The sequence below is a fragment of the Mustela lutreola genome, chromosome 8 (genome assembly GCF_030435805.1).
Source record: "Mustela lutreola isolate mMusLut2 chromosome 8, mMusLut2.pri, whole genome shotgun sequence".
NCBI classification, from domain to species: Eukaryota; Metazoa; Chordata; class Mammalia; order Carnivora; family Mustelidae; genus Mustela; species Mustela lutreola.
The window spans coordinates 145,916,062-145,936,674 of NC_081297.1; the positions used below are offsets into that span (position 1 = coordinate 145,916,062).

Consider the following 20,613-nt stretch of genomic DNA (forward strand, 5'->3'; position numbering starts at 1 on the left):
CCCCTCTGGGGGCTGCCAGACTTCCACACGTGCCACATAAGCACATCAGATGGCTGGTTAAATCTGGATTTCAGATAAGCAACAAATACTTGCAAGTATTAAGTATGTCCCTAATGTCGCATGGGTCATACTTCCACTAAAACAGTATTTAGTTTATCTGAAACCCAAACATAAACGGTGTCCGCTATGTTCTCCAGCAACCGTATCCCTCCCTCCACGGGGACCCACCCAGGAAGCCGTGGGGGTTCAGTCAGCTCATGCAGCCCCCAGACCATGGCCTGGCCCAGACCAGGAACAAATCGCTTTTCTCTCCTGAGAGGTGACTAGATGGAGGGAGCCAAGCTGCCGGCGGGGCCAGCATCCCAGCCTTGAGAGAGTTCCCGCAGCAGCCCTTGGGCACCTGGGAGGAGCAGCCAGTACAAATACGAATGCAGGGGACATGCTAGCAGGAGATCCTCTAAGGACATGAACCGCTCCTAGCATGTCAGGCCGTGCCTCTCCTCCGCTGCCTATCACAGAATGGTGCCCGCCATGATGCCCACCATGGGATGGTGCCCGCCATGGTGGCGGCCACGGTGCAGTGGAGCAGAGCAGGGGCTCGAGAGCTGTGGCCGCTCGGGCTCTGTCTGGCTCCATCCCAAATCAGCGGTGCCACTGCCTCCCCGCATCTCTGTTCCCTCCCGTGTGCACTGTGGCGGCAGGTGTCACTGCCAGGTGTCCTTGAAAAGGAAAGGGTATAAAGCGCTCGGTACACAGCAGGGCCCCAGCAAAGGCTGAGTTTTCTTCCTTCCCCATGAGCTCACAGCAAGGGCAGGTACACGGCCTGTGGGGGCTTGGGCACTCCCACTCTTCACTCTGACTCGAGCACACGGCCAAGCTGTGGCTCTGCTGGGTAAACAAACATGCGGGTGCGTGCCGGCTCCGCTGCTGTGTTGGGGGCCCTGGGAAGAGGAGGACAGCGCTGGGGCAGCGGGGATGACAGGTGTCCCAAAGAGGAAGCAGCTGCTGCAGAGAGACAGTAGTGGCAGGGGGAGTCCCCTTAGCTGCGGGCAAGCTCGGGCTACCCTGCCGCAGGGCCGTGGCGGAGGGTGAGCTGAACGCAGCTGCGGAGCCAGCTCGACCACAGCCAAGCCCCACGCCCTGGGCAAGTCCTCGCAGGGGGCTGTGCTCGCTGCTCACAAGAGGGGCCCGATGCCGCCCACAGGGCAGATCCAGATCTCCCTCACGACGTGAATCCCATCTGGTCCCACCACCACTCAGCATGTCTCCTCTGCCTCCTGCCCGGCTTAACACGTAAGAACCACAGCTGTGTCCTCCTGAGGAGCCCGCACACCAGCACTGCCAAAGAGAGGGCCGAGGAGCCCCTCGTATCTTGTGGTGCACACCGAGAGGAAAACATGCAAGCCAAGAGTCAGAGATGGCTTCCTAGAGGAGGTGAAAGCAGGCTGGGTTTTGAAGGATGACGATGAGTTCTCTGAAAGTGAGGGGACGGGGAAGGGCACTCGAGGTGGAAGAAATAGCACAGACCAAGGCCCACACTGGGCAAAGGGCATATGCAAAAGGGCTCCTTGGTTCCGGGGAGAACAGAAGGCTGGTGGGCGGGGGGATTGGGGAGGAGGGGCAAGGCTTGGAAGGCAGTGCAGGCGGATGTCTGGGGCAGAAGAGATGGGCTCGTGGTGGCTGCTTCACAACATACACAACAAGGAAAGGATCATGCGCAGGTCCTGAGTGGGGAATGACATGGCTGGGGGAGCTGACCGAACCGCGGTTCCGGCGGCCATCAGTAGGTCAAGTGGGGCAGGAGGCTCAGGAGCCAGCCGCTGCACCAGCTCAGCACTGGGGTGAAGCCTGACCCGGAGTTGGGGCCCCTGTGCCATAAGGAGCTTCAGGCTGTGGGCCACCCCTGCCCCCACCCTCCACCTGTTTGTTCTCAGCAGTACCTTTGGTCTTAGGAGTTGGACCTGGGTTTAAATCTTCACCGTGCCCCTTACTCACTATGCACAGATGTCTCTGCTGCTCACGGTCCATTTCTCCCCCGCCAAATGAGGACAGTAAGAGCTGTGTGGCACAGGATCGCTCTCAGGATCCCACTGCCCGCAGCAAAGTACGGGCTCAGTGCCTGGCTCACAGTGATGCCTGGTGACAGCTGATGGTGTTGCTGTGCTCAGGTCGGCCCATGCCATCAGGGCACTCAGGGTGTCCCCAGCTGTCCTCATAAACAATTCTTTAAAGAATACTCATGTTTGCCCCACTTTACAGACTAAGAAACTGAGGCCGGAGGGCTTGTGGTCGAGAAGGGAGCCAGGGCCAGAGCAGCTCCCTCTCTGCTTGGTGCTCACCATCTGCCCGGCGCTGTCCCCTCTGGGAGGCCTGAGGGGCTGCAGCAGGGCAGATGCCCCTGCCAACATGGTGCCGTCGGTGCTGGGGTCCCGGTGCCTGGCCAGGGCTGGCTGGAGGCCAGGCCAGGAGAAGGGCGTGAAGCCGGACTCACCAGCCAAAGGAGTTGTTTATGGGGTGGGAGGCTCGTAAAAAATAATGGGCTGGATTTATTGTCCCCGCCTCAAGGGCCGTTCCGGACTGCACAGGGCCAGGCCAGGCCTTCTCCGGCAGCACCATAAATCTTCCCGCTAAATGCGAGAGCTGTTCGTTCTCCCGCCCACCTGGTCTGCAGCAGGCAAGGGGAGCGAGGAGAACCTGTGTACCCCCTGCCCTGGTCCCTCCTCTAGCCTGGCTGGTCCACCCCAAGGAGCAGCCGGAAAGGGTTGCCCTGAGGCAAGAGTTGGATTCTCCGGTGTGGCCATGCTATTTCCCCTCATTGAAAACAGAACATTCCCACCACCTGCACTCACAGGGTCCTCAGCACCTAAAGCTGACGACAGAAAGCCCTGGCACTGGGCTGGGGATGCTTCTGGGCCTGCGGGAGCCATGCTGCAGCCCCCTGGGTCACGGCCTGGCCCGGATCCCGCGATGCGGGAATCCATCTCTGGAGGCCACAGGAGCCCGGCAGCCCAGCGCACAGGCAGGAGGCTCAGCCGCGGCATGTGGCTGGGGTGATGAGAAGGGACCGTGGGTCTGCCCGTAGGCTTGCTCACTGGAGTCTGGAGGTGCATGGAGCAGCAGAAGAGAAACTGGCTTTGGCATTAGAAATGTGTCCGTCCGCCACTCCCCTGCCCTGTCCTGAGTATTGTCTCACAGGGTGGCCCAGCTCAGCATTCCATCTAGCGGTGGGGATGACAGCGCTCACCCAAAGCGCTTCCCAGGGGGTTACAAGCGTGGGAGCGACTGGGAGTGTAAGCTGAGCGGCAGAGGGCTGGGGGTGAGCCTAGCAAGGGAGGGCACCTGCTGGCTGAGAAAGGGGTTGGGGGAATAGAGTCCAATCTGCCTGCAGGCCAAGGCCAAGGGCAAGTGAGAGTAGGAGGGCAGGGTGGAAGACAAAGTCCAGAGGATGGTCAAGGACCCGCCCTGGGGGAGCATGGAAGGAGGGTCCAGGACAAATGCCGCTGGGCCAGGCAGGAGGTGGGTGCCGCCAGAGGCTGCTCCTGGGGCTCTGGGGCTCCTCGGGCTTGGTGGCCTTCTGCTCTGGCCCACCCCCAGGGGTCTGCCCAAACTCCCCAGCAACCCTTGCCAGGGAGCTCCCCAGCCAGTTCTTCGGCAGTACGGGCTTGGAGCAGTGGACGCAGGGCCTGACAGCGAGGCGCACTCAGCCTCCTTGGAGTCGTCTCGCTGTGGCCCACTGGAGGGCCCCCGTCCCGCAGGGCCTCTACTGCGCCCTCCCAGGAGTCTGGCTGGAAGGACTGAACCTGAAGGGCAGCACCAGCAAGCAGACGGTCTCCTCTGCCGCCGGAGTGAGCCCAGCAGCCCTCCCCGCCGCCCCGGGCCCCTGTGCCAGGGCCCTCCACACACGGACGCTCAGGCCCACAGCGCACGCCGTCGCGTCTGCCTCCCCAGGTCTGTGTGCTCCGGGAGGACGGGCCCTGGCTCAGAGGTGGGGCTTCTGAGCACTGCGGGGTTGGGGGAGCCCAGCCCCTTTCCATGCCTGGCCACAGGTCACCGAGTGAAGTAAGGACGGCAGAGTGCTGTCCCCAAGCCCTCAGGACACCTACAGGGGAATCAGAAACGCCAGTTAATTATCCCAAGCCCCTAAACCCTGATGGAGCCCCAGATTTCCGAGTTCTCCTCATACCAGTCAACTCCCAGCGACCTACTCGGGCCCCAGGCTGGGGCCAGGCCTGCGTTCGCTGACCGCGACAGGGGGCCGGCGCCTGCCCTTTGCACGAGCCTCTCCTGGACATCTGTGAATCAGGACCCCGACTGAGAGGGCTGGGATGACCTGCATTTTCAGCGTCCTGGGAAGGGCGGCTGCTTCTGAGCCTCCAGGCTCCCCTCCAGGGCTCCATCGGTTAAAGAGGACACGGCCCCACCTTGTCCAGAATCAGCTGCCACTGAACTAGTCCGCGCCTGCGCACAGCACGCCTCTGCAGAACTCCCGGCCTACCCTGCCTCTCACCTTTGCCTGGCCACCTCCTCTCCCCCTCCTGTCACCCTCCCCTCCCCCTCCTGTCACCTTTCCCTCACCTTTGTGTCACCTTCCCCTCACCTTCCTGTCACCTTCCCTCCATCCTCCTGTCACCTTCCCCTCGTCCACCTTTCTGTCTTCTTCTCCTCAGCCACCTTCCTCTCTACCCACACTGCCCCGGTGGAAGTTTCAGACCCTGATGGCCGCCAGTGCCACTTGCCAGAAAACTGCTTTATCTCTCTGTCCACCCCAAGGTGTTCAGGGACAGTCTCAAATGGTGGGCCATGCCCCGACCCCCAGGACTGACAGGTGGCCCATAACACTCACAGCAAGTCCAAACACCCACTGAGCACCGAATCCCGACCCTCCGATTTGCACCCACTTCAGGTCTGGTTTCAGGGTCCGGGACTCACTGTCCAACAGGCGAGAATGACTGCAGGGACACGGCCTCCCCTGGCCAATGAGAACAGAGCTGAAATCTTGGCTATCAGAGGACCCCCGGCCAGAGGGGAGGCCAGGCCACCCGGATGGCCCGTGGGGAAGAGCACAAGAGTGCTGGGGGCGGGAGCGGCTGGAGACCCAGAGTCCAGGTGAGGCTGGAAGCAAAATCCAGAGCAACCACATCAGAGGAGCATCAGGCACGCAGAGGAGCCTGGTGGGAGCCGCCTCCCCGCCCGGCACAAAGCTGGCGCCCAGCCCGTCAGGCTCCATCAGGTGGCCCCACAGGGGGTGGTGCTGAGGGCCCTTCCTGCTCCAGGTGATCCCAGAACTCAGGCCCAGGACGGGAGGAGGCGGGCTCTATGTCTGTGACCCTGCGGTGGTGGCCTGCACCTGAGTCTCGGGCTTCTGCCTGTCACCATGGCCTACTTTGAGTGGCTTTTCAAGATCAGCTGCATCTGATCCGTTACTTTCAACCAAGGCCTGGACCCCGATGGTCCCAGCAGCCTCTCACCCTTTCCTTCCCTCCACAAGCGCCACGGCCCATCTCCCTCCCCAGTCCTCCAAGAGACCCAGGCCCACTGCCCGCCCACTCACTCTGCCAGTTGGCTACCTCGGGGGCCACCTGCTCTCGGGGGCTTCTTCCACACGCTCCACCTCTCCGAGGCTCCGGGCCCCAGACGGCGCTCCCTCTGAGCCGAACAGGCCACTGGCCGAGCCCCTTGGTGCTGCTGCCCAGGGCCCACGCTGACCACCCAGCACACCAGGCCACACCACGTCATGCCCAGGGTGCACGCTTGGGCATCACCACCTCAGTCGGGGTGCTGAGCACCGGTGGGTGAGGAAGTCCCTCCTCTCTTTCGAAGCCTATTTCACGGCTGACTGAGGAAGGTGAACTGTGGGATGGCTGTGGTTGCTTTAAGTGGCGGCAGGCAGCCCCAGGAGGTGGTCAGGATCTGAAGCCAGACTGCCCGGGTCGGGGGTGGGAGCCCTGGGCACCCCGTGACTCTGGGCACAGCTGCACAGGGGAGCAGCCAGCATCTCCCTTCAAAGGTTCAAGGTGTTAAATGAGGTAATATTAGGGTGACCTGAGGCCTCGGATTGCCCAGGACAGTCCCAGGCTATCCCTGCTGCCCTGTCACCATGAATCACACCTCCTCTCACTCTCGAGGCATGTGGTTTAGACGGGGCCTCGTACAGCCCCCAGTGCAGAGAGGGCGAGAGCTGGCGGTGTGCCCAGCGGCGTATTCAGCTAGGCGGTCGCTGTGACGGTGGGAATGCTTTTCAAAAACGATTCTGTATTTATTGATGCAATCTCTCCACCCAGCGTGGGGCATAAACTCGCGACCCCGAGATTAAGAGTCACGAGCTCCATATGTGACTGAGCCAGCAGGCGCCCCTCTGATGTGCACTGCGGAAAGCAGGGGGGCTCCGCGGGTCTGCACCCAGGAAGAGGCACAGAACGGCGTGTGCACACAGTACAGACACCAGCTCCCCGGGCCGGTGCTGCTCTGCAGAGACGGAAGATGCTCTCTAGTGGGGAGACGGGGCTATGCGTTCATGGGACCTCTCTCTACTATTCTTGCATTTTCTTATGAATCTGTGACTCTTTCACAATAAAAAGTTTAAAAAAAAAAACCTGTTGTTTTGGGGAGCCTGGGTGGCTCAGTGGGTTAAAGCCTCTGCTTTCGGCTCAGGTCATGATCCCAGGGTGCTGGGATCGAGTCCCACATCGGGCTCTCTGCTCAGCAGGGAGCCTGCTTCCTCCTCTCTCTCTGCCTGCCTCTCTGCCTGCTTATGATCTCTGTCAAAGAAATAAATAAAATCTTAAAAAAAAAAACCCACAAAAAACCTGTTGTTTTGTCTTCAGCTGCCCTGGGGTATTTACCCTCACAGACTTGGAGATGAAACGAACAGACTCCAACACTATTTCTTTTTTTTTTTTTTTTTTTAAAGATTTTATTTATTTATTTGACAGAGAGAAATCACAAGTAGATGGAGAGGCAGGCAGAGAGAGAGAGGGAAGCAGGCTCTCCGCTGAGCAGAGAGCCCGATGCGGGACTCGATCCCAGGACCCTGAGATCATGACCTGAGCTGAAGGCAGCGGCTCAACCCACTGAGCCATCCAGGCGCCCTCCAACACTATTTCATGTCGAGCTCTAAGAGACTGATTTAACAGAGGCCATCCTGGCACAAGGCAACCATTCGTAGCTATAAGCTCTGAAACAAGTGATAAGGTTCCCACGAGGCAGACAGCTGGTGCGAAGCCCAAGCATGTCCCCGGCGAGCCTGGAGCCCCGTCTCCGACCATGTGGGCGCGTGGAACACCCCCCACCCCCGGCCCCGTGGTCTTCTCAGTGAGACCCACTGCGCAGCAGCAGGACGGAACGGCTGACACCTGCCATGGCAGCCCAGGTGTCTGCGGACTCCGCACCGGGACAGACACTGACGAGCTTTCTCCCTCGCCCGGAGGGGAGTGGCTGTCTTGGTAACCCCAGTTCATAAAGGTTTTGCGAACTACACAGAAAAGAGGTAAAGGCTGACTGGGGCTGCTTCCCCAGTGGGTGAGCCGCTTCAGGAAATTTCCATTCCCTCCATGCTTCGCGAAGCACCTGTGCCATAGGGAATGCTCTCTTGTGGGGACCTGCGGGTGGTGCCAACTGAGGAGGTGTCTCTGCTGTCCCTCAGGGCCTCCCCTGGGTCTCATGTAGCCTGTGCCAGCTGAGCCTTGTCAGAACCCTCTGCATAGTCCGCCTGGGCTTTAGGGCCAGACTGCCAGAGCGACGGCTAGGCAACCTTGGGCAAGTTCCCCAACCTCTCTGTGCCTCAGTTTCTTATTCCGGAAAATGGGCTCACTTAGAGCTCGTGCATGACAAGTGCTCAGTGCCGATGTCTGGCAGGCAGTGACCGCGCGGTAAATGCAAGCTCGCGCTATCAGCATCGTCATTTAACATAAAGCAAGCTGCACTTTCCTATTCCACGCTGCACCTCCGATTTTTGCTGGAGTCAGGGTCACTTTGATGCCAACTCTTGAATTCTGTGAGACATTGCATGAGGAATGCAAGAGGTTTCCTAGCTGTACTGAAACAGGCTCGGAGGTGTATTAACCGGAATGTTGGAGGCACTCAGGTAAACCCGTGATGCCCCTGTGGGGAGAGTGCCAGGCTGGCATTGGCTCGGCGGGGGCCTCGGGCTCTGAGGGGGCACAGAAGCTCAGCTGCCCTGAGGCCCGTTCCCGTGCATCAAACATGGGGAAGGAGGCACTCAGGGACCCGCCAGACACCTGGTATGAGGATGAATGAAACGCAGCCTGCAGACTCCCTGCTGATCAGACCCGTGCCTTTCTGAGCACCTTCTCCTCTTAAGCCAATGCTACTTAGACCGAAAGAAAGAATTCTTTATTGGGAGGAAAGAGACAATTTCATCCAGGAGGCAATACCTTCTTGGAGCACAGACGTGACATAAATTTAAGAATAAAGAACAGGCACGGGACAGAGAGAGCTAGAAGGTTCTGGCTCCTCGGTGGCCCATCCACTCTGGGACTGGAGAGGCTCCCAGAGCACACGACCACCAAGGTGGCAAGGCAGGCTGGGACTGGCCAGGACTGGCCAGGACTGGCGGCCAAGGCTGAGTGGGAGCAAACTCAGGCTACAGTGGTGCCAGAAGCAGCACCCATGTCCCCTCCTGCCCAGTGCTGGCACACAGGGACAGCTGTCTCCCCAAACTGAGCCTGAGTTCTAAAGATCGGAGGAAGCTGCCTGGGAGCGGCCACCCCAGGGAAGGGATTGCATTTGCCTGCTTCAGAGCATCTCCCTAGTGGCTCCCTCACTTGCCTGCGGGGGCTCACTGGTCCCGATTTACAGAGGAGGAGACCAGAGAGGCAGGAGTGGCTGCGCCGAGGTCCCATGGCCGGTGCAGACAGAGCACAGCTGAAACCCTAGAACTCCCAGCCTCAGCCTGGCCAGATCCACGTGCCTCAGGCCAGGGCTTGCACTGGTGCCTAGGAAGTGGGGGCGCTCAGGAGGGCCGAGTCCCACGCCCTTGTTTCTCGGCCAGGAGCCTAGACTGACCCCGGCTGACCTTGCTCATGCATCCAGGCCCCTCTAATCAGAACCAGCCCTCGTGCATTTCTCTCTGCTCTGGGGAGGCTCCGAGAAGCTGACGGGCATTAGGAAGAGTCAGGTGACACGAGAAGTCTGATTTGCCAGATGGCTCTGGACTCACAGGCTGTCCCAGCAGCAACAGGGATCAGAGGACACTTAGGTGCAGAAAAAGCTGGGTCCCCGCACCCCGGACACTCTGATTTCGAGCTCTGTAACAGTCGTTTCTCTGGTTGACACACAGTTGTGGTGGGCAATTGTCACAGCCAGTGGAGGCTCAGGAGGGAGGCAGCGGGCCGAGCACTTAGCATCTTCTTCGGACCTTCCACACAGCCTTTGGGGACCCTGGAAAAGCTGCCACTTGTCCCTCAGGAGGGATCCAAGATGGTGTCTGCTGCTTTTTAGACTGACTCATTGCCCAGATTTAAGAACTGAGAGATTCGTAGACCACGTGGGTGGCTCAGTGGGTTAAGCTTTTGCCTTCATTTGGCTCAGGTCATGATCCTCGGGTCCTGGGATCGAGCCCCACGTCAGGCTCCCAGTCTCCCTCTGCCTTTGCCATGCCCCTGCTTGAACACACACACACACACACACACACACACACACACACTCTCTCTCTCTCTCTCTCTCTTTCTCTCTCAAACAAATAAATAAAATCTTTAGAAAAAAATTCAAAAAATAATAAAATTTGGGAGAGTCACACAAAAATCCTCATAAGAAAAGGGACTTCTTTTACCAGTATGCTGGTGGGTGCTGGTTAACAAAGATTAGGGTTGAGGCCTCCACATCTGTGTTCCAGCTAAATCTTAATTTCTGGCTCCCCAGCGCCTTTGGGAAGGGTGAGGCATGTGGCCTCAAGGCTCCCTGTATAAGTAATTTGAGGTCCAGTATCTGAGATGCTCTGAAGGCCTCCACTCTCCCCACCAGCACATTTCCTAGGGCTGCCCTCTGCATGTGATCCAAACTCCTACCCACACTCTACCAGCCTCATGGGGTCTGGGCCCTGCCAGACTCCCTTCATCCTGGGCTCCCCTCCCCTTGGCTCGCGGTGCTCCACCACCCTACCCCTCATTCTGGTCCATTCCTACCCCAGGGCCTTTGCACACACACTGTCTGGCATGCTACCCCCCCCCCCCCAACTCCTCCCATGGCTGGTCTTGCCGGTCATCTGGTTCCAGCTCACATGTGGCATCTGCCTACTCCTGTCTATTCCTCCGGCTTCCTTCCTTCCTCCTCACCAGCCCTATCATCACAGCTGAACACCTGCACCGGAGTCCTGACTCTGCCACTTCCCTATGGTGTGACCTTGGGCGAGGCTCCTAACTTGACTGCTTTGTCTTCCCCACCTGTCCCAGGGTTATAACATCCCTGCCTCACCAGGTCGCTGCGAGGGCCTGGCCCGGTGTGAGCACAGGACCCAACAGCAGCCTGTGTCGCTGCCCCCACACTGTCACGTGCCCCCCACCCTACTCTTCTGGCTGATGCTGAGGTTTGTCTGGTGGCATCTGTAGCCTCCAGGCCAGACCAGGCCCCGGTCACAAACAGGACACAGCTGTGGGTTCTCATCTTACATCGCACTGGCTCCCCTTTCCGCGCGCCCCCCTTTCCTGCAGGGGCCTGGCGACCTCACCTGGAGCCCTGTTCGTGGGAAAGCCGTTCTTCAAAGAAACAGAGCACGGACAACCTGGCTGGAAAGGAAGCTCAGGCCAACCTGGCCTCAGGGACTTGCTCAGAGCAGCCCCCTATAAAACCCCCTCCTTGATGAAAGCGGGACCCCCCCCCCCTCCCACCACCACCACCACCACCACTCACTCACTTCCCCATAAATCTGCTTCTTATAAAACTTGACTTGGGCGCCGGGTCCTCCTCTTGGGCAGCTCGACCCCACAGCCCCACAGCCCCACAGGGTGGCCTCACGGGCACGGGCTGCCAGGAGGTCCACGCAAGGCAGCTGCGGCAAGTGGCCAGGGGCCACAGTGCTCAGTCTTCGTGTCCTTCTGGGGACACTGGGGACCACCAGGCCGGTCTTGTCTCTGAGGAAACTGCCTAAACAAGCACCAAGTACCGAAAGGCAGCCAGGAAAGTAAGTTTGCTTCTTTGCCTTGGGCTTTTGTACTTTTAAGAGTTTCCCTCTTTTCTTTCTCAGGAATTGCTCTCTGGTAACAAGCACACCCGCCAAGCCCCGCCTTGCAGCCTCTGTAGCTCTAGTGCGCGGCACCCCTCACTCCCGAGCTCCAGCCCCACCGTCCAAAGACCCCTGTGGGTCAGCGCCGCATGTCCACTTTGTGGGTGAGGAAGCTCGGGGTTCAGGGCGGTAGGGGCTTCCCCGGCCGGGAGCAGCAGAACTGGGTCACATGTATCAGGCTGCCCCGGAGCCCAGGATTTGTCCCCTCTCATTGTGAGCCCCTCCCTGGTCTCCTGCCGGTGCCACAGATCGCAGGCCAGGCCCCTCGAGCACCTCCTCCTTGGGGACGGGGCTCAGGCTGGGGCCATGTGGCCGTCCTGGCCTCTGTCCCCATCTACTCTTTTTTTTTTTTTTTTTCCTTACTAAACTTCCATTTTAATGGGTCTTAAAATTCGATGACAAATTTCTGGCCAACTTGTTTTCATTAAAAAGTACTGACTAAAAAAACGGGTAACTTAAAACCATCACTCTCTTGACCACACATAAAGGCCAGGCCCCAGGAGCGCGGGCTCTTGCCCTCGCCCACAGCCTGCTCTGCTATGGCGCACAGCCCGCCTCAGGATTCCAGACCTTGCCTTTATGTTCAGAGGGATAGGCCTCCAAGCCTCCGCAGATGCTGTTCCCTCCACCTAGAAGCCCCTCTCCTCTAGGCACGTGGGTCCTGCCTTCTGGCCCGCTGTCTCACCTCACGGTCTTGCTGCCCTGGGCCCAAACTCTCAGCAGCCTCCCCCGAAACCAAGGCCTTCACCTGCTGGCCTTGGCTGGAGGCCAGGCTCCGTCCCAGCCTGGGGCTGTGCCCAGGCTCCTCTGGCACTCTGGCCAGCCCGCCACCTCCCCCACTCCGGCATCCAGACGGCAGCAGGCTCCCGGCCACAAGGACTCTCTGCTGGCCGGTGACCCGGTGAACATGCAGGGACCGAGAAATTGGCACTCGGCCTGGTCAGGCCTCCAGCTCACCCTGGGGAAGGGGACTATGGGGGATGGGGCCCCACTCCTCCTGGCCACAGCCGGCCTTCAGCCCAGAAAGGAAAACAGCTTCTCTGGTCACATCTGCCCATTCGTGGCCCCGCCTCGCCTCCACAGAAAAACACCGAGAACACCGACAGCCCCGGCGCGGCGGGCGGCGGGTGGCGCTGGGAGGAGCTCCGGGCAGAACCAACACCAGAAGCACAAAACGGCCATTCAGGCCGCCACCAAAATTCCCTGCCCGGACCCTGAGGCCCCCGGAATCAAGACGCAGGGAAGGGAGTTTCCAGGGCCCGCCTGTTTCTGGGGGGCGGCGGGGGTGCCTGGTCAGCACGGGCAGTACTCACCGTTGGAGCGGTGGATGCAGGTATGCTGGTTGTCGCTGAGGAAAAAGCCACTGTGGCACTGACACTCGTAGCTGCCCATGGCGTTGACACAGATCTGCTGGCAGCCGCCGTTGTTGTCCTGACACTCGTCCACATCTGCAAGGACACAGAGAGGGACACGGATGTGATCAGTTTCCCCAGGCTGCTCAGCAGGCACTGCCCGGAGCGACACTACAGTGACCCTCCACAGAGGTACTCTATGTGGTACTCCTCGGCGGTACTGCACAGAGCGATGCTATAGCAACACTCAGAGGTACTCCATGGCAACGCTGCACATAGAGAACTAGGGATACTCCATGCGATACTCCATGGAGCTGTATCCTCAGTGGTACTCCACAGAGGGACCCTCTGTGGTACTCCACAGCACTACACTACACTACACAGTGATACTCCACAGTGGTACTCCACAGAGCTGCATCCTCAGTGATACTCCACAGAGGTACACCATGTGGTACTCCACAGCACTATACTATGGTGATACTCCACAGAGGTACCCAGTGTGGTACTGCACAGAGCTATCCTACAGTGATATTCCACAGAGGTGCTCCACGGTGATCTGGCACAGAGCCATAGTATGCTGATACTCCCTGGATGTACTGAATGTGTTACTTCATTCAGAGTGCATACTACAGTGATACTCCACAGCGACACCACACAGAGCTATACTGCGGTGACCCTCTCTAGCAGTATTCCACAGCAGTACTCTATGGTAGTACCCCATGGACATACTCTACATGGTACTCCATAACAGTACTCCACGGAGTTACTCCATAGAGGTAAAGAGTTACAATGGTTGTTAATGCTAACTGACCCTCAGCATCCTGTGTGACCCCTGCCATTCTAAGTATCTGACCTGTCCTAACTCCTTTAACCCTCACGGCAACCCCGTACATCAGATTCCGGTAGTAGCTCATTTTATAGATGAGGAAATTCAGGTCCAGAGGGGCCAAGTCACCTGTCTGGAGGTCCCACCTGGGAGCCTGGCTCCTAGACTGTGATCTTACTGACACTGCTGGCCTGTCCCTCTCTAGGAAGACTGTGCAACTGGCGCTGCCTGCCCCCAACACACGGAGCCTCTCTAACCCAACTCTAATGCCCCCTCTTTCTTCAATCGCACCTCAGATTCGCGACCAGTAACACAAGATCTGGCTGCCAGGGAGAGGCAAGAGGACAGGTCAGCCTGCCTGCCTCACAAATTGATTTCAAAAGTCTAGAGAACGGGGAAGTCTTCCAAAGGCCCTAAGCTCTGGCTGCCAAGACAGCCACGGAAGGTCGCCGACTAGTCTTTCCTATTCTCCGGGAGAGACACAGCTCAGGGCCGACACTCAGTTTGACCAGAGGCCGCTGGCACAAAGGCTGCTCTTGGCTGAAAAGAGTCTTTATGGAGTCCTGGTCTTGAAGAGAACAGCATGTTTCAATTACCAGAGTCCTAACCCCCTACACTGTCAGTTTGTTTAATGAAAGAAGGGCTTCCTGAACCTTAATGTGCCATGTCTGTATTGTCATTTTAATAGGCAAAAACATGAAACCACAAAGCCAAGGTGAGCTACTGGCTGCTTCTAGCCAATCCCCTGCCCCCCCAGCACGCACATACACAGACGCGCACACACACACACTTTGACAATAAGCTTTTCATATGGTTCTTTTAAACACAGCTATCATTTAGTGCTGGCACGAAAAGAATGTGGATATTCTTCACATCTGCCCAGGTCAGAAGAACCAGGCAGACTGACCTGCACTGAACCAGAAGAGGACTCAGCTCTGGAACGGTGTCAGCTGGGTCCCACTGAGGCTTAGGGATGACAGCCCGCTTCACCACCCGAGAGACCACACGGCTGCCTCTGAGGTCAGGGCTGAGGCAGGCTGTTGTTCTCCGGCAAGCTCAAATGTCGGCTGTGTGGCAGCCTGGAGGGAGGCAGAGCTCTGAACTCTAAAAGCCACCAACCGTTACAGCTAAAATGGGGAAGGTGGCTCTTGCTGAGAAGAGACCGCGTGCGTGTGTGTGTGCGCTCCCAGGGGAGCTGGGAAGTCCAGAGAAGGATTATTCTGAAAACTTCACAGTCTCTGACTTAGTGAGGGCTTCCTCAAGGTCCAGTGCCAGTGTCACCCTTGGGGGGCACCTCCCCTCCCCCTCAGTAGTGTCTGCCTCCGGGGATCTGTCCCCTGCCTGCACTAGACCATGAATGGCTCTAATCCGGGCACCAAGTTCTGCTCATCCTACCAATAACGCAAAGCGAACATCCCTTAAGCACTCATTATGTGCCCGCATGGGCCTCACAGATACCAGCTCACTCCATCCTTGCTGCCACCCCGACGGGGATGCCCTGAGGTTGTCGGATGCCTCCGTTGTACAGATGAGGGCACCAAGACACAGACGGCCAGAGTCACTTGAGCAAAGTCGCACAGCTGCTCGGAGCAAAGGCAGGACTTGAACCTGCTGTCCCCTTCTGAGCACGAGCCTTTGCCCCATTCCGAAGCCAGCTGTGCCAGCAAGCACATTCAGACTACGCCTGTGAAGAACCAGCTCTTCTGAATGTGGGCTGGAGCTGGGTCACCTTGAACGTGTCTGCGAACCCCTGATGCACATGCCCAGCCAGAGCCAGCCTGCCAGAGCATGCCTGGGGTTCCGTCCCATCTCTGCCCCAGGGACGCCCCACAAAGGCACGTGTGGTGGCACACGTGTAAAGGTGAGATCTGCTCGTGGGACTCAGCCCAGTCCTCTTCGAACCACGTTCTTTGTTCTTCTTCCTGTGGTTCTCACATTCCTTGCTCTGTGCCTCAGCCTCCCCAGCTCTAGCAAAGGTTCAGTCGGAAACCAAACTAAACAGAGGCCCTGAGTGCCAAATGCATGGTGTGAAAACACTACTTGGACCCCACCGTGAATGAGCTCCCCAGTGCCACCCCTTTGGCCTGGCCCCTCTCCCCACTTCCCTGGAAGCCGGGAGCCAGAGAGCTGTTGACGCTGCACATCGACAACTTCAATGAGCGGGCGGAGCGCTGGGCCTTGGGACGGTGCTGTTTACACTAGCCGGGAACAATGACTCTCCAGCACTGGTGAATAATTTGAAACAAATGCAAGGCCGTGTAAACATTTCTTTTCCCCACTCCTAAATGACAAAGCCCCAAGATTAAGCAGGAGGGAAGAGGGGGCTGCCCCCTCTGCACCCTTTTCCACAGTGGACCAAACACACGCCTCCCTCAAGCTGGGCAGGAAACCACGGTCTCAGAATCCCTCTGGGTAGCCCGTGGTCATGACCAACTTCTCTAGGGGCTGGATGAAGGGCCTGATGCCCTCTTCACACCCCTCATGCCCCAGGGCTCAGCCCCCCGACGGCACTCACAGTGAAGTCTGGAGAGTGGCCAGCAGGAAGGGCTGGGTCCATGAGACGGCTACCCATGGGCCTGGGGGAGGCTCGGTTGACCTGGGGCAGAGCACTATGGGAAATACATAACCCCCAGCCCTCCTGAGGGGGCAGCCGGGCACACATTGTTCCTTGGCCCCTGTAGGACTCAGAAAACTCTGGGATGAGAGATCCCCCATGGCCAAGAGGGAGCCTACATCTGGGAGTCAGACAACCTGAGTTCTGGCTCTGGCTCGTGGCCTGTGGCAGGTGCTCAGGCCCCATCTGCGGAGGAAATGCAGACTGCTCCCCCCAGGAAAGCCCTCCTAGATTGCAGGAGGTACACAGCCGTCGTCCCGTGGAACTGTTCTGTGCAAGGATGGGCCCTGGTGGGGGAGTCCCCTCCCACCACGCCCCTACCAGGGAGCACCGGGGTCGCCTGCACAGGGCCGGCAGCCTGGACAGAGAGGTTAGGACTCGTCAGTGGGGCACATAGGGTCTGTCTTCACAGATCTGCACCAGAGCTCCATACCGGGGGCATGCTTCTTACCAGACAGATTCCCAGATGAGAAAATGGAGACTCCGGGACGGGAAGAGATATGCCTAATGCTATAAAACAGGAAGAAGAGGGAATTGAAGCCAGATGAGTGCGGGTCCACAGCCTTTCCCTGCTCTTCTGTGATCTGGCTTCTCTCAGTGAGGACACTTAAGTCCAATCATGGCAACCAGAGTTGGTTTCCTGGGTGTTTCTGCTTAATACACCAGCCCTGATCTTATGTGCTCATGTCTTCCAAACTCCTAGTCTCTGAAGTCTCCCTGGTGCCCAGCAGAAATTGCTCACCTCCTATGCCTGGACTGCCCTGCCCTGGACCTTGGGCTTGGTCATCCTGTATCTGCTCTGGGCTGAGGAGAGACGTTAGTCTCCCCTATATGCCCGACCCCAGTGGCTGGTCAGACTGAGTAGGCACTAAGGATTAGCAGGATAAACTGAATGGCACCTGTGTGCTTGTACATACCAGCGATGGGGAGCTCACTAGCTACAAGGCCAGTCCCCTGGTGCAGACAGCCATCCTGGTTCCTTCTGGGCACACAGAGGGGTGCATTCAAGGCTCTCCACAGCGTGCCATCTCTCCTGTAGCGGCACCCACTTCTGCTGTTCTCTGAACATACCCTCTGTTCACACTCGCCTTCGTATGCATGCACGTACCTCCTCCTGGGGTACCCTCTCCCACCTCCTCCAGACTGAAGTCCTTACCTTCAAAATTCACCTGAAATGATTTTGTTCATTCATTCCCTCTACAGACCCTGAGCACCTGCTATGTGCCACCCTCCCCAGGAGCTGCCGGACGTCAGTGAATATCTCCGTTAAGTCCCTGTTCACCAAGCTGCTGCGGGACCGCCCTGAGCACAGAGAACAATGGCGAGCTGGGCCCAGGAGGGCAGGGAGATTCGTGCCATAAGGCTGGAGGACCGAGAGGTATTGTGGAAGCAAAGCCTTGTGGGCATGATAGAGCACAGGTGGGGAAGAGCCAGTGACCCCCTGGGCAGAAGAGGAGCTCTGAAAGCTTCGTGGCCTGCACACCCCCAGTTGAGGAGACCCCAAAGGCTTTCACAAACCCTGGCTCTGTCTGGACCCCACTGACCCCCATTCCCATCAGTGCTGCTTGGGGAAGAAGCCCGAGCACCATCAGCCAGTGCGGCCTCGGGCAGAGGCTGAGCCCGTGTGCAGGGAAGGTGTTCCTTCTCTGCACCCTGCTTGAAGCTCATGGTCCTCCCTCTTTCTTTATGGCCACAGCAGAATGAATATTCCCAGAAGTCAGGGAGCTCCTGGGCACAGGGACTTAGCTGCAGAGCAGAGAGGAGGCCCTGTGGGTTTGGGGGCAGGCTCTGGGCTCACAGTGGGAAACTCTCTTCACTGGCAACGAAGGAACGGGGGGATGTATTGTGGCAGCCAGACTGCAAAGCCCCTGCTCTGTGAGGGTCCTGTGTGGCCTTCCATCACGGGCGCCTGGACCAGCCAGATCATTCTCTGCAAGGCCCTGGCCTGCAGCTGCCTCCCTGCCCGCCCCTGGGGACCGTGCTCCCCTCTTGGACACACACACCTTTGCGCCATGATGACTGGCAGAGCCCCTCTTTTGGGCTGGGGCGGGGCCAGAGGGCAAGGGTGCAGGCAGGGGAGGGGAGGGGCAGCTGAACTGTGGCTGGTCACGGCCTCAGGGAGCTGTTTGCTGGTGGGGCTGCGGGGACACCCTCAGAAACAGATCATCCCGAGGTATTCTGGGATAGAAGACACATGGCCTCTGCTCTGGGCAGGCTGCTCTCTAGCCCGAGGCCCAGCATCTCATTCATTCAGCCAACAGCTGAAGGCGGATAGAAGGTTCGAGGGAGGGAAGGAGACTAGGGTGTCAAAGAGGGCCTCACTCCAGACCTGCTCCCTATCCCAGCCACTCTGGCCTGAGAAGCCCCCACCCCACCCCCGACCTGGGCAGTCACCAAGGCTGCCGACTTCCTTACGGCCTTGCCCGTCTGTTTGCCTCCGTGACCACGGCACCGTCCTGGCTTGCGCCGCAGCTCCCACCCAGAGGCATAGTCCACATGCCCCTCCTTGACCTCCAGGCCTCCGGCCACCCCTCCCAATCACGGTGGCCAAGGTGACCATGCTGGCACCACAGACCAAGTCCAAACAGAGTCCCTGGGGTCAGGTGAGCCCCCCCTGACGCTGTAGGCCTGACAGGAGGTGTGGGTGCCGGGTCGGGGAGAGAGCTGCCAGCTGTGACTATTGCCTAGCTCTGCTGGGGGTGCCCATCGCTCACGGGCACAGGCCAGCCAGAGGGCCGTGTCTGGGATGGGCCCATGCGCTGGGATGGCCGCACTCGCTTCCCAGCGAGGTTTCCAGAGCTGACACCAACACGCTGCAGCTCGATCCGGTTCCGGAAGGCCTCTGCAGGCAGGACTGTGGTTTGCCCTGAGGTTTGCTTTTTGGCCCAAGGTGCTAGTGTTTATTTTTATTAATAGCTGGCTGTTTGTCCTACTTTGGGCCAAGAATCCAGGTTTTCAGCTATTTATAATAACTAAAAATTACTTCTGGATCCAGCTTTGGTTGCTTTGTGTTTCCCACGAACGTTTCACGATTTGAAACAGAGACTCTGTGTTCTGCGTGGGCCCCACCCATGTTTTCCTGGCTGCCAAGAGCCTACTATGTGTCAGACCCTGCGCCCGGCTCCGGCATCACAGACCCCACTGAGGGTCCAAGAACAGAGGTAGAGGCCCCGGTCCATCACAAGAACCAAACTTGACCTCCGACCCTGACAGCTCCCTGCTGGTCCCTGAGGGCTGAGTACGCAGCCCTTCCCTGGCCCCTTTCAGAAGGGAGTCTTAGGCAGAAAAGCCTCTTGGCTATCGAGCGGCTCTTGCAAAATTGCATTTGATGAGTTAAGTGTAAATAAATGCGAACCAGATGGATGAGATTTCGGGTAAAATACACATGGGTCTTAGAGCTTTGGGGCCTGGGTTCTGCCAGATCCAGGACACTCCCTGAGCTGTCAGAGGTACTGGCAAAGGCAGGGGGGAGGTACGACTGGGATCCCCTGGGACCTGTCCGCTTCCTGGTCTGGGCATCAGCTGGGGCCTTCTCTGGGGCGCCTGCCTCTCCAGCAGGTCAGCCAGATGTGGGAGACACGGGGTCTCCCACTGTGGTCCTGCTCTGACACCAAGCCCCTCGGGTTGGGCCTGTGACCAGCTTAGGAACCAGAGGTCAGGCACATGACAGGTAAGGTCACCTTTCCAGACCTTCAAGCTCACTGTTCATGTCCAGACCGGAGGAGCCAGCCCACAACAGGACATAGCTCTGCGGAAGATGTTGGCCTTGACGCTCTGGTTGCCTCATCCCTCATCTGGGCCCCAGCTTCAATCCTAGCAGCTGCCTCGTGGTCCTCCGGAGATGAGGGAGCAGCCCTGACTGCCCCTAAGGACTGGAGATGCCGCTGGCCACTCCCCCTGACGAGAGTCTCCATGGGGTCTCCGTGTGACCGCTACCGTCAGGTGCTCATCCTTGCCTTACCAGCTGGGGTACGAGATTCAGTGAGTAACCTGCTGTGTGACCTTGGGCAGGTCGCTTAACCTTTTGGGACCTTGGTCTCCTTCTTTACAGAAAAGGGATAATAGGTGCCCTAACTTGTACCGGGAATTAAAGAAAAGAACACGGTAAAGCACTGAGCACGGTGCCTGGCACACAAAGAGCACCAACAAATGTCCCCAACCGGTGAGCGCGGCCACTGTGAGTGCTTCAGAGAATCGCAGGTGTGAACTTGCCCTGGGGGATGGTAAGGTCCCTTCCAGAGTGTAAAAGTGACAACGAGCGGCATCCTAAGGGAGCCCTCAGCCTGTGGTCTCCAAGCAGGGCAGCTTCAGCTTCTGGAACCGCTCCCTCCTGACACAGGTGTGGGCTAGCGAGCCACCCTGTCACCCTTCCCTGGGGACCCCAGCCTATCCTCAGAACTGGACACAGAGCCTTGTATGTGGCCTCCTTGGGGTGTGGGACAAACCCCACTCCCTGTACATGCTACCTATTTTATTTGTCCACATAGTCTTAAAGACTTTTTTTTAAAAAAATATTTATTTATTTATTTTACAGAAAGAGAGAGACTGAGTGGGGAGGGGCAGAGGGAGAGTGAACCTCGAG

General features: G+C 58.4%; 1 protein-coding gene across 3 annotated transcripts in view; it reads right to left on the minus strand.

The window, feature by feature from the left end:
• Window positions 1-20,613, minus strand: part of SCUBE1 (signal peptide, CUB domain and EGF like domain containing 1) — a 133,664-nt gene that overhangs the window by 69,790 nt on the left and 43,261 nt on the right. For all 3 annotated transcript variants that reach the window (XM_059187197.1, XM_059187196.1, XM_059187198.1), the window contains one exon: window positions 12,553-12,687. In XM_059187197.1, coding sequence (XP_059043180.1) covers window positions 12,553-12,687 — 135 coding nt within the window. The remainder of the gene's footprint in view (window positions 1-12,552; window positions 12,688-20,613) is intronic.